This window comes from Bos indicus, chromosome 21, assembly GCF_029378745.1.
Source record: "Bos indicus isolate NIAB-ARS_2022 breed Sahiwal x Tharparkar chromosome 21, NIAB-ARS_B.indTharparkar_mat_pri_1.0, whole genome shotgun sequence".
Taxonomy (NCBI): domain Eukaryota; kingdom Metazoa; phylum Chordata; class Mammalia; order Artiodactyla; family Bovidae; genus Bos; species Bos indicus.
Window position 1 is genome coordinate 4649643 of NC_091780.1, and position 12969 is coordinate 4662611.

The 12969-nt window shown below is 44.8% G+C and overlaps 1 protein-coding gene across 2 annotated transcripts in view; it reads left to right on the forward strand.

The window, feature by feature from the left end:
* Positions 1-1190: 1190 nt before the first annotated feature.
* Positions 1191-12969, forward strand: part of GABRG3 (gamma-aminobutyric acid type A receptor subunit gamma3) — an 846991-nt gene continuing 835212 nt past the window's right edge. For both annotated transcript variants that reach the window (XM_070774998.1, XM_070774999.1), the window contains exons 1-2: positions 1191-1388; positions 9684-9832. In XM_070774998.1, the coding sequence (XP_070631099.1) occupies positions 1336-1388; positions 9684-9832 (202 nt within the window). In that variant the 5' untranslated portion in view covers positions 1191-1335. The remainder of the gene's footprint in view (positions 1389-9683; positions 9833-12969) is intronic.

Genomic DNA, 12969 nt, shown 5'->3' on the forward strand with positions numbered 1-12969 from the left:
CCGTCCATGGGATTTTCCAGGCAAGAGTACTGGAGTGGGGTGCCATTTGCCTTCTCCGATTTCCTATTTACCATTGCATATATCCCATGAACACAGCTGTTTGACAATATATTAAAGAAACATCACATCCTTATAATTCTATGAACAGTAGTTCAGAATAATAAAAAAAATACTTTCTAAGACCTATTTTTTTCTCCAATATAAAAGCCAACTTCTTAGTGAATGTAGTCTAAGGTATGCTGATTTGTAATAATTATATGGTGAAAGATTTACATTCTGAATGGTTATTACTAATGAAAACAAATGCAATTTTCAGTCTAAGTCTGAAAATATATTCAATGAACTGCGTGTCATACTTCAGCCACATGTCTTTTGCTTTTACCTAGATAGAGGTCTTGGTCTCCAACCTTCAACATTCTCTTTCACTACTGCTGCTCATTGGTATGTATTAGTCGCTCTGTGTGTGAAAGGTGCACTCGGGGGTTGCTTTTTTCAAAGTACTGCCCAGCAAGCCACTTTTCCATGCACAATCTCAGCAGTGCGCTGAAGGGGTTCAGTCGATTTAACACGACGGGTTGCTCAGCCGACCATCTCGCGCCTTCGCCAGGGCGCCTAGGTGGGGACGTTCTGGGAGGTCTGGGAGCGCAGAGAACCACAATGCGGTGTTGAAGTGCCTGAAAGAGCGCGTCCTTTCGGGACTTCTAAACCAAGGGGTCTTTCTAGACACAGGGATCTTTCTAAACCCAAGGGGTGCCGATTCTAGGACCCTCTCTTAGGCTCCCGGCGGGATCCCAGAGCCTCCCCGCCCCCTTCCCGGCCTCACGCTCCCGGTCCATTGAAACCTCTCTTGGCCTCGCGAATTGTCGAGCGTGTAATTGGGGGAACTCCTCCCCTCCCAGGCCGCCTCGGAGGCGCTGCCCGCTCGAGGAGCGGCCGCCTCCCCGCCCCACCCCCGGGCGCTGCGGCCGCGCGGCCGGCGTAGAGCCCACCGCCCGGCATCTGCGCGCGGCGCGGCTCTAGCTTCGGGCGCGGTGGGCGGCGCGGGGCCGCGGGTATCCGGGCCGCGAACCGCCCGCGCCCGCCAGCCCGCTGCGCAGACCCGGCGCCGGGGCGCGGGCGGGGCCGGCGTCCCGCGTGGGCCCCGCGGAGGCGCGCGCAGACCCGCCGGCCGTCGGGGGCGCGGCCGCTGCCCGAGTCCGCACTTGTCCCGCCGCAGAGGCCCGGCGCCGTCGGAGGCAGCGAGGGCCGGGAGAAGCCGCGGAGCGGAGGCCCGCGCCCCGCAGGGAGCCTCGCTCGGCCTGGGGCCGCCGACCCCGCGCCCCATTCCGCGGCAGCATGGCCCCGAAGCTGCTGCTGCTCCTCTGCCTGCTCTCCGGCTTGCACGCGCGGTGAGTGGCGCCCGGGGTGCGGAGCCTGGCGGGCGGGCGGCGGCGCGCTCTCCGTCGGTCACCAGTGCCCGGCGCGCCCGGCCATCGTCGTCTGGGCTGCGGCGTCTCCCGCCGGGGCCGAGCGGGCAGGAGACGGGGAGTCGCAGGCGCTTTACCTGTCCCGTCTCCCTCGGCCACGGCCGTCTGCCTCTCCGGGCTAGGCGACCGCAGCCTTCTCTGCAGCCTGAAGCGTGGGGACTCCGAGACTAATGGGCTCTTCTCCTGAACCTTGTAAGGTCTGGTGGGTTTAAGGGATTTCGAAACCCAGCATCACTGGGGGAAGCCGGTGTCTACCTCTTTATCTCGCTCCTCCCCCTCCCCCAAGTGTTTCAGGGTTCCGCGCGCGCCCCCGGGCGCGCGAATACACACACACAGATACACACCAACATTCTGTATGTTCCACACACACACATCAACGTTCTGTATCGTTTCCCTCCTTGAAATCTCCCGGGACCCCGGAGTCAGGTTTCCGAGCGACCCGGTTTAAACCTGTCTTTATGAGGAGTAGCAGGGTTGGAGGCAGACGGAGGAGGATGGGGGCATGGTGGGCAGCCAGGAGCTCTGCTTCTCGGAAAGGATTCCCCTCCCAGGTTCTGTGAACACACGCACGGTACACATAAGCACCCCTTCCGTATGAGCCATTTTCACATGCAGCAGCATGCACAAACCTCCCCGTATGAAGCAAGCATACTGAAGTTGATAATGAGGTTTCTACCTAATACCTGTGGGAAATTACCTTACCATAGACACCCTTACCCTTCCTCCCAGCACACCAACCGGGTGATGGGAGCTTAAAAGTAATTCAGGAAGAGATGAAGATGACTCATGAGGATGGAAGGACAGTGGGACCAGAAGGGTTAAACCCTGTTGCTGTAAATATAAATGGAGATTCTGGGTTTGGTTCCTTTAATTCTGTCTCGGATTTGATCTCTGGTCAAGAGCCTAGACATTGCCCCGTGCTTTAAAAATTAGAGCAGCTGCCTTCCTTCTTCTCCCCTCATGACCCCAAGAATCTCCAAGCACCTCAACTCCCCAAACACTTTTGATACCCTCTTCGTTTCCTAGGTCGGGGAGCTTGAGAGCCTTCTTGTGGGTCATAAGCTCTGCAGGTGTCAGCGTGCAGTGCTGGGAAGTCTTGCATGTTCATTCAAATCCGTGAAGTACTGAGGAACTTGTTAAGTCGGGCCTGACTTTTGTGACGCCATGGACTGTAGCCCACTAGGCTCTGCCTGTGCATGGGGTTTCCTAGGCAGATATATTAGAGTGGGTTGCCATTTCCTTCTCCACGGGATCTCCCAGAACCAAGGATTGAACCTGCATCTCTTTATTGGCAGGCGGGTTCGTCACCACTGAGCCACTGAGGGAAGCCCCCTGAGGACCTAGGAAGGCACATTAACAAATCCTACAAGATGTGAATTTGGAAGGGTTATACTGTGAGGAAGAGAGTCCTGTTCCTCCCTGCCACAAACTGCTGCTCTTTGCAAAGGGTTGAGAGTAAGAACGGTGAATTGTATGTGCTGGGGAAGGCAGACTCACTGGAAACTCTCTCAGCCAGGCAGCACACTCCTTGATCCTTCAACTGAAGTTGCTTCCTGTCTAAGGAACGAGCTGGGAAGGAAATGGAAGTGTGCTTTCCGAGGCTCACCCTGCTTGGATGTATCTCTGTTTAGAAACAAACAACACCAGGCGTAATGTAGATGTCCCAGGTCATATCTCAATCTGAGATTATGTCTAATTGAATTTCCTACTGCTACTGACTGGATGAAGTGACCTGCAGTTGCAGGTTAGAAAATCAACTGTTAAGATCTATAGATACTTAATATGTTAGAAGGAAATCTGCTTATTGTTCTCATTACTTTATGTGCTTAGTAGGAAGATACCTGGGTGTCTGAAGCACTCAGGTGTCTAGGGGTTCCTAAAGACACATACAGTCTCTGGGTATTCTTCATTCTTCCATTTTGCCAAGGCAGATGTAACAACTTTAATATATTCTTTGTCTGGGTTGATAATAGAAGTTGCATATCCGTTGGAAATAATCCAAGTTTTAAACTAATGTTATTGCTATATGCCTCTTCTTTTATCTTTGCTCTTTGAATGGGTTACAGACATGTGAAGTAATCCAGTGACCAGCATCACCTTTCAAGTGTTAGTCACTCAGTCCTGTCTGACTCTTTGTGACCCCTTGGACTGAAGACCACCAGGCTCCTCTTCTCTATGGAATTCTCTAGGCAAGAATACTGAAGTGGGTTGCCATTCCCTTCTCTAGGGGATCTCTCTGACCCACGGATCGAACCTGTGTCTCCCGCATTGCAGGCAGATTCTTTACCATCTGAGCCACCAGGGGAGCCCTCACTTTTCAAAACTGTTATTAATTCTGAGAGTTGTCATTTGTGCTCTGGCCTGCCTTCCTGGTGTTTAAAAGCCCCAGAGAAAGTTCTGACAGTTGTGCTGTGTGGTGATAGGTTAGCAGCTCTGTGGAGAGCAAAGCACCCCATTCTGACACCCTTGGAAGAGCTTATCCTACATTAAAAACACTCAGTCACACCTGGAGCTTAGTGACACCTTAAGTGAATGCCTAAGTGCCGTCTGAAGTTTAGGAGCTCCTTTTTATCTTTACGGATACATCCAGCTTTGTCTCTGTCCTTGCAGTTGAAGAGAAGGTGTAAGACATGAAAATACCATCTGAGGGCTGAACTGTAAGTTTGTTGCCGATTTGTTTTTAAGAAAAAGCTAATGATGGCATTTAGGATCCAACAATCCTGATAACAGAACACTCGTGAATATAGCCAACTTGGAATTTAGAACAACAGAACATTTTTGTTTTATTCATATTCTGGTGAGTCCTTGAGATGAGATTGGGTTCTCTACAAAGGGAAGCTTTTCTGTAGGGCTGGTGGTCTGGCCCTAGTGCTGAGAAGCTTTGATTTCCTTTTCTGGAGTCCTGCACAAACTGATGAGGCTTCAGGGTTGGGAGGAGCCCAGTGTTGGCCCAGAGCATCTCAGCCTGTGCCTGCCTGCTCTCCCCCCAACCCAGCCACAGAACTGCAGGTGCCCCATTTCACCTTCTGAAGGGAAGGTGCTGAAGAAGATGTTGCTGTTGTTCTTTTCTTTGTCTCCCCCTTCACCTACCGTGAACCAGGAAGCTTACGCAATTTCAGGAAAACACCCATCACCACTTCACCGCTAGAGGGAGAATTAGTCACATTATAATACCTGTTATTGAAGTAGCTCAAAGTATTTTTCAGAAACCAATGCTGTGCATACAGAGAACTGATGAAGAGTTAGTGTGCTTCTGTGCACATATGAGTGTTGGGGCAAGAGAAGATGCATAGCGTGGAAAGCATGGTCTGGTCTGTACTAGTAAGCTGTCTCTGGGGGAGGGCAGGAGGGGAGAGACAGAGAGACCCCAGAGGGGCAGAGGGCTGCACTGTGGGCGACTTGGAAGGAGTCCTGAGGGTGCTACACGTGATCCTGCCCAGGTGAGCTGTCCCTCTGCCCACAGTGTCCTGAGTGCCTTTGCTGTGGACTGAGCTGCCAGGCCTGTGGGCAGTGGTTGGCTCCCAGCAATCCATGTCCTTCTTCAACCCACTTCTTTTAAAGATGATACAATTAATATTCTTGATAAATTAAATATTCTTCTGTAACATTTTAGATTTGATAATGTTATTTATAAAAGTAAAAAGTCTTACCAGTAATTAAATGAAACATATCACTTCTTGAATATCAGTCCCAATTTTTTTAAGTTCCTATTGATGGTGAATATTCAGTGCAAAAAATCCATGGCAATTTATAGTTCCTATGGATGATGTATATATTCTAAGCTTTCTGTCAAGAAATAGAATTATAGTTTAATATTGTTGTTATCATTTAGTCACTGAGTTGTGTCCAACTCTTTGTGACCACATGAACTTTAACCTACCAGGCTCCTCTGTGGGGTTTTTCCAGGCAAGAGTACTGGAGTGGATTGTCATTTCCTTCTCCAGGGGATCTTAGCCAAGGGAAAAGTTAAATGAATTCAATCTTCAAGATATATGCCATATACTATTATCAAAACTTCATGTATGTGTATATATTCATACAGAACTAGGCTGATACTGCTCTAATCTATGTTAAAGCTAGTTAACACTCATTAAAAGACTCGTACATACCATATGACATATACATAAGATTTTAAAGATGTTATATATTATAGTTATATTATAATATTATATTATGTTGTTGTTTAGTTGCTAAGTTGTGTCCAACTCTTTTGCAACCCCATGGACTGTAGCCCACCAGGCTGTTCTGTGCATGGGATTCCCCAGGCAAGAATACTGGAATGAGTTGCCATTTCCATCTCCAGTGGATCTTCTCAACCCAGGGATCCAACCTGTGTCTTCTGCATTAGAAGGAAGGTTCTTTACCACTAAGCTACCAGGGAAACCTACAGGTAATTTAGACTATACTGAAAATTTACATCCAGACATCCTAGAACATAAAGTCAAGAGGGCCTTAGGAAACATTACTATGAACAAAGCTAGTGGAGGTGAAGGAATTCCAGCTAAACTATTTCAAATCCTAAAAGGTGATGCCGTTAAAGTGCTGCATTCAATATGCCAACAAATTTGGAAAACCTAACAGTGGCCACAGGACTGGAAAAGGTCAGTTTTCATTCCAATCCCAAAGAAGGGCAATACCAAATAATGTTCAAACTACTGCACAATTGTACTCATTTCACGTGCTAGCAAGGTAATGTTCAAAATCCTTCAAGCTAGGCTTCAACAGTACAAGAACTGAGAACAGATACACAAGCTAAATTTAGAAAAGGCAGAGGAAGCAGAAATCAAATGGTGAACATCTGTTGGATCATAAAAAAGCAAGAGAATTCCAGAAAAACATCTGCTTCATTGACTATGCTAAAGCCTTCTGACTGTGGATCACAACAAACTATGGAAAATTCTTAAAGTGATGGGAATACCATACCACCTTACTTGTCCCGTGAGAAACCTGTATGCAGGTCAAGAAGCAACAGTCAGAACCAGATATGGAAAAACGGACTGGTCAAAACTGGGAAAGGAGTACATTCAAGGCTGTACATTGTCACCCTGCTTATTTAACTTATATGCAGAGTGTGTGTGTGTGTGTGTGTGTTGCTCAGTTGTGTCCGACTCTTTGTGACCCCATGGACTGCAGCCCATCAGGCTCCTCTGTCCATAGAATTCTCCAGGCAAGAATACTGGAATGCGTTGCCATTTCCTTCTCCAATATGCAGAGTTCATAATGTGAAATGCCAAGCTGGATGAATCTCAAGCTGGTATCAAGATTGCTGGGAGAAATATCAATAAATTCAGATATGTAGATGATACCACCCAAATGGCAGAAAGTGAAAAGGAACTAAAGAGCCTTTTGATGAAGGTGAAAGCAGAGAATGTAAAAGCTGGCTTAAAAATCAACGTGCAAAAAACGAGGATCATGGCATCCAGTCCCATCACTTCATGGCAAATAGATGGGGAGAAAAAGGAAACAGTGACAGATTTTATTTTCTTGGGCTCCAAAATCACTGAAGACAGTGACTGCAGCCTTGAAATTAAAAGATGCTTGCTTCTTGGAATAAGAGCTATGAACAACCTAGACAGCATATTAAAAAGCAGAGATGTCACTTTGCTGACAAAGGTTCGTATAGTCAAAAATATGGTTTCTCCAGTAGTCATGTATGGATTGGAGAGCTGAATTATAAAGAAGGCTGAGAGCTGAAGAATTGATACTTTTGAATTGTGGTGGATAAGACTCTTGAGAGTCCCAAACTCTTGAGAGCTCAAACTGTTGAGAGTTTGAGCTCCCAAGGAGCTCAAACCAGTCAATCCTAAAGGAAATCAACCCCGAATGTTCATTGGAGACTTTGGCCATCTGATGCGAAGAGCTGATTCTTTGGAAAAGACCCCGATGTTGGGAAAGATAGTGGGCAGGAGGAGAAGGGGGCAACAGTGGATGAGGTGGTTGGATGGAATCATCAACTCAATGGACATGAGTTTGAACAAACTCCAGGAGACAGTGAAGGACAGGGAAGCCTGGTATGGTGCAGTCCATGGGGTCACAGATAGTTGGACACGACTGAGCGAGTGAACAATGACAAAAATTAACATAAAAATATATGTCCCAGAAGCCAACTGCCTTGTGAGGTTGTTGCCTTTTTAGGTCCCATCTGAAAAGCTAAATAGAGATCAGCTTATACTTAATCAGGACAAATAAACCTCAGTGCAATGTTCTGTTTTCTATTTTGTTATCTTTTGTGAAGGAAGATATGTCATTATGGTGCACACACTGACAAGCCATGAGGGAAGAAGTTTGCTTGTTTTTTTTGTGTGTGTGTGTGTGACAGGCTTTTTTGCATTGGTAAATGGCAGGCCTCCTGGAAATGCTACTTTGAAGAGGAAACTGTGCTCTTTTCAGGCCCAAATTGCTGAGCTGCTGAGATGGCCTCACTCACTAAAGAAACTACCTTGCCATTTTGAGGCCTTTCCATTCAAGTACACCCGGGAGAGGTGGCTGTCAGGCTCAGCCCTTCTTGGGACAGATTCTGATGCTCAGCATTCATTTGGATTCATCTATTAAAGGGCCAGATGCTAAAGACATGTTAGAAAGATTTTAATTTTTGTAATACCAGACCACCTTACTTGCCTCCTGAGAAACCTGTATGTAGGTCAAGAAGCAACATTAAGAAAAGGACATGGAACTCTGGACTGGTTGAAAATTGAGAAAGGAATACGTCAAGGCTGTATGTTGTCAACCTACTTATTTAACTTATATGCAGAGTACATCATGAGAAACGCTGGGCTGGATGAAGCATAAGCTGGAATCAAGATTGCCAGGAGAAATATCAATAGCCTCAGAGATGCAGATGACACCGACCTTATGGCAAAAAGAGAAGAGGAGCTAAAGAGCCTCTTGATGAAGGCTAAAGAGGAGAGTGAAAAAGCTGGCTTAAAACTCAACATTCAAAAAGATGAAGACATGGCATCACTCCATGGCAAATAGATGAGGAGACAATGGAAACAGTGAGAGACCTTATTTTCCTGGGCTCCAAAGTCACTGCAGGTGATGACTACAGCCATGAAGTTGAAAGAGACTTGCTCCTTGGAAGAAAAGCTGTGACAAACCTAGACAGCATATTAAAAAGCAGAGACATTACTTTGCCAACAAAGGTCCATATAGTCAAAGCTATTTTCCAGTAGTCATGTATAGATGTGAGAGTTGGACCATAAAGAAGACTGAGTGCCAATGAATTGATGCTTTTGAACTGTGGTGTTAGAGAAGACTCTTGAGATTCCCTTAGACTGCAAGGAGATCCAACCAGTCCATCCTAAAGGAAATCAATCCTGAATATAATGCTGAAGTTGAAGCTCCAATACTTTGGCCACCTGATGTGAAGAGCTGACTCATTAGAAAAGACCTTGATGCTGGGAAAGATTGAAGGCAGGAGGAGAAGGGGATGACAGAGGATGAGATGGTTGGATGGCATCACTGACTCAATGGACATGAGTTTGAGTAAGCTATGGGAGATGGTGAAGGACAGAGAAGCCTGGTGGGCTGCAGTCCACAGGGTTGTGAAGAGTCGGACACAACTGAGTGACTGAACAATAACAAGCCTACTCTGTACGAGGTGAATCAGTTTGTGTGGTAGGAGGTATGTGAAATCACCAGAGAGTATTTACCAACCAATATCTCTTCCTTGGCATGCCACATGGGTGCTGGCCAAGGATATCATCTCCTTATGTCCCTATGTCTGCCTAGACCAAAGGTGCTCCATGAGAAGCACAGAGTCAGACTCAACTATTTTCAATGAGTGCATTCTGCAGAAGCTGTTCACCTTAAGCTAAAATGAGGTCTTGGAAATGAGAAGTGGAAGCTGCAAGTTGTTTTTGCCTTGACCTTCAGAAGATCTCAAGGTTGATATTAGGAAGGCTGACTCTCTGCTTGTTGGCCTTCATGTATTGGATTACTTATTATGATGTCTATGGTTTAACATGGACTTGGACTTTTTTTATGACATTTAATGAAAGGATCATGTTACGTTAATAGCACTGGCATTCTTCTTATTGGATTCTTTTTTTGTGTGTTTTGTTTTACTTTTAAGATTTTAGAGGTAATTTTTTGAATGGACTGAGTGTACTGGGGATTTTCTACCTATTTCAGTGGTGCTTGGGTGGGCCAAAGCTTAAGACGTTTCCTGGAATCATTGCTACAACTTACATGTCACACTTTGTGCTGTAATTACAGGACCAGGAAGGTGGAAGAAGATGAATATGAAGATTCATCATCAAACCAGAAGTGGGTCTTGGCTCCGAAATCCCAAGACACAGATGTGACTCTTATTCTGAACAAGTTGCTAAGAGAATATGATAAGAAGCTGAGGCCAGATATTGGAAGTGAGTGATGATGTTTGCTATTTTAGTGGGAAACATAGTGTGATATATTTTTAAAGGTTTTATTTTAAATAATCATGAATTTGCAGGAAGTTGCAAAGGTAGTGCAGAGTCACGCAATTCATGGGTATTGAACTAAGAGTTGACATTGGGAGAGTGTGTGTACATGGCTCCACATTGTCACATGCGGATCTGTGTAATGATACTATAATTGAGATACAGAACGGTTTCATTACCATGAAGTTTCCCTTCCTGCTCTTGCTTTAGAGTCTCATCTGTTTCACTCCTCCAAAATTTCTAACCTGTCAACCACTAATTTAGTCTTTATTTCTATGATTTTGTCATTTTGAGAATGCAGCCTATGTGCAGTCATTTAGTACATGACTTTTTGAGATTGGCTTTTCTTTGCTCAGCAAAGTGATTTTGGGATCCATTCAAGTTGTTGCATGTATCAATAGTTTGTTTTACTTATTGCTAAGTAATCTTCCATGCTATGGATGGATCATAGTTTTTTAATGTTTATTGAGGAACATATTAGTTATTCCCAGTTTTTGTCTATTACAAATAAAATGACTGTGAGTACTCTTGCCTGGAAAACCACATGGACAGAGGAGCCTGTTAGGCTGCAGTCCATGGGGTTGTTAGGAGTTGGACACGACTGAGAGACTTCACTTTCACTTTTTACTTTCATGCATTGGAGAAGGAAATGGCAACCCACTCCAGTGTTCTTGCCTGGAGAATCCCAGGGACGGGGGAGCCTGTTGGGCTGCCGTCTATGGGGTCGCAGAGTCGGACATGACTGAAGCGAATTAGCAGCAGCAGTAGTAGCAGTGCATTAGTAAGCACATAGTTCTTTTTCCTCCAGTCTATGTATTACTTTTCCACTTCCAAGGTATATTTTGAAATATAAACTCTATGAATTTTAATATAGTTGAACATAATGATCATTTCTTTAAAATATTATCTGCACTAATAACATGAAAATATTTTCTTATGCTTCAGAAGCTTTATTGTTTATTTATTTTTTATTTGTTTTATTTGGAGGCTAATTACTTTACAGTATTGTAGTGGTTTTGCCATACATTGACACTAATCAGCCATGGGTGTACATGTGTTCCCCATCCTGAACCCCCCTCCCACCTCTCTCTCCATCCCATTCCTCAGGGTCATCCCAGTGCACCAGCCCTGAGCACCCTGTCTCATTCATTGAACCTGGACTGGCGATCTATTTCACATATGATAATATGCATGTTTCAATGCTATTCTCTCAAATCATCCCACCCTCGCCTTCTCCCACAGAGTCCAAAAGACTGTTCTATACATCTGTGCCTCTTTTGCTGTCTCTCATATAGGGTTATCATTACCATCTTTCTAAATTCCATATATATGCTTTAATATACTGTATTGATATTTTCCTTTCTGGCTTACTTTACTGTGTATAATAGGCTCCAGTTTCATCCACCTCATTAGAACTGATTCAAACGCATTCTTTTCAATGGCTGAGTAATATTCCATTGTGTATATGTACCACAGCTTTCTTATCCAGTCGTCTGCTGATGGACATCTAGGTTGCTTCCATGTCCTGGCTATTATAAACAGTGCTGCGATGAACCTTGGGGTACATGTATCTCTTTCAGTTCTGGTTTCCTCGGTGTGTATGCCCAGCAGTGGGATTACTGGGTCATATGGCAGTTCTATTTCCAGTTTTTGAAGGAATCTCCACACTGTTCTCCATAGTGGCTGTACTAGTTTGCATTCCCACCAACAGTGTAAGAGGGTTCCCTTTTCTCCACACCCTCTCCAACATTTATTGCTTGTAGACTTTTGGATAGCAGCCATTCTGACTGGTGTGAAATGGTACCTCATTGTGGTTGTTTTTTTTTTTTTTTGTTTTGTTTCACGTATAAACATTTTCTTTTCTTTTTTTTTTTTTTCTTTAATAGAAAATTATTTAATTAGTATACATGTGTTCCCCATCCTGAACCCTCCTCCCTCCTCCCTCTCCACACCATCCCTCTGGGTCGTCCCAGTGCACCAGCCCCAAGCATCCAGCATCGTGCATTGAACCTGGACTGGCATCTCATTTCATACATGACGTTTCACATGTTTCAATGCCATTCTCCCAAATCTTCCCACCCTCTCCTTCTCCCACAGAGTCCATAAGACTGTTCTATACATCAGTGTCTCTTTTGCTGTCTCGTATACAGGGTTATCGTTACCATCTTTCTAAATTCCATATATATGCGTTAGTATACTGTATTGGTGTTTTTCCTTCTGGCTTACTTCACTCTGAATAATAGGCTCCAGTTTCATCCACCTCATTAGAACTGATTCAAATGTATTCTTTTTAATGGCTGAGTAATACTCCATTGTGTATATGTACCACAGCTTTCTTATCCATTCATCTGCTGATGGACATCTAGGTTGCTTCCATGTCCTGGCTATTATAAACAGTGCTGCGATGAACATTGGGGTACACGTGTCTCTTTCCCTTCTGGTTTCCTCAGTGTGTATGCCCAGCAGTGGGATTGCTGGATCATACGGCAGTTCTATTTCCAGTTTTTGAAGGAATCTCCACACTGTTCTCCATAGTGGCTGTACTAGTTTGCATTCCCACCAACAGTGTAAGAGGGTTCCCTTTTCTCCACACCCTCTCCAGCATTTATTATTTGTAGACTTTTGGATGGCAGCCATTCTGACTGGTGTGAAATGGTACCTCATAGTGGTTTTGATTTGCATTTCTCTGATAATGAGTGATGTTGAGCATCTTTTCATGTGTTTGTTAGCCATCTGTATGTCTTCTTTGGAGAAATGTCTATTTAGATCTTTGGCCCATTTTTTGATTGGGTCATTTATTTTTCTGGAGTTGAGCTGTAGGAGTTGCTTGTATATTTTTGAGATTAGTTGTTTGTCGGTTGCTTCATTTGCTATTATTTTCTCCCATTCTGAAGGCTGTCTTTTCACCTTGCTAATAGTTTCCTTTGATGTGCAGAAGCTTTTAAGTTTAATTAGGTCCCATTTGTTTATTTTTGCTTTTATTTCCAATATTCTGGGAGGTGGATCATAGAGGATCCTGCTGTGATGTATGTCAGAGAGTGTTTTGCCTATGTTCTCCTCTAGGAGTTTTATAGTTTCTGGTC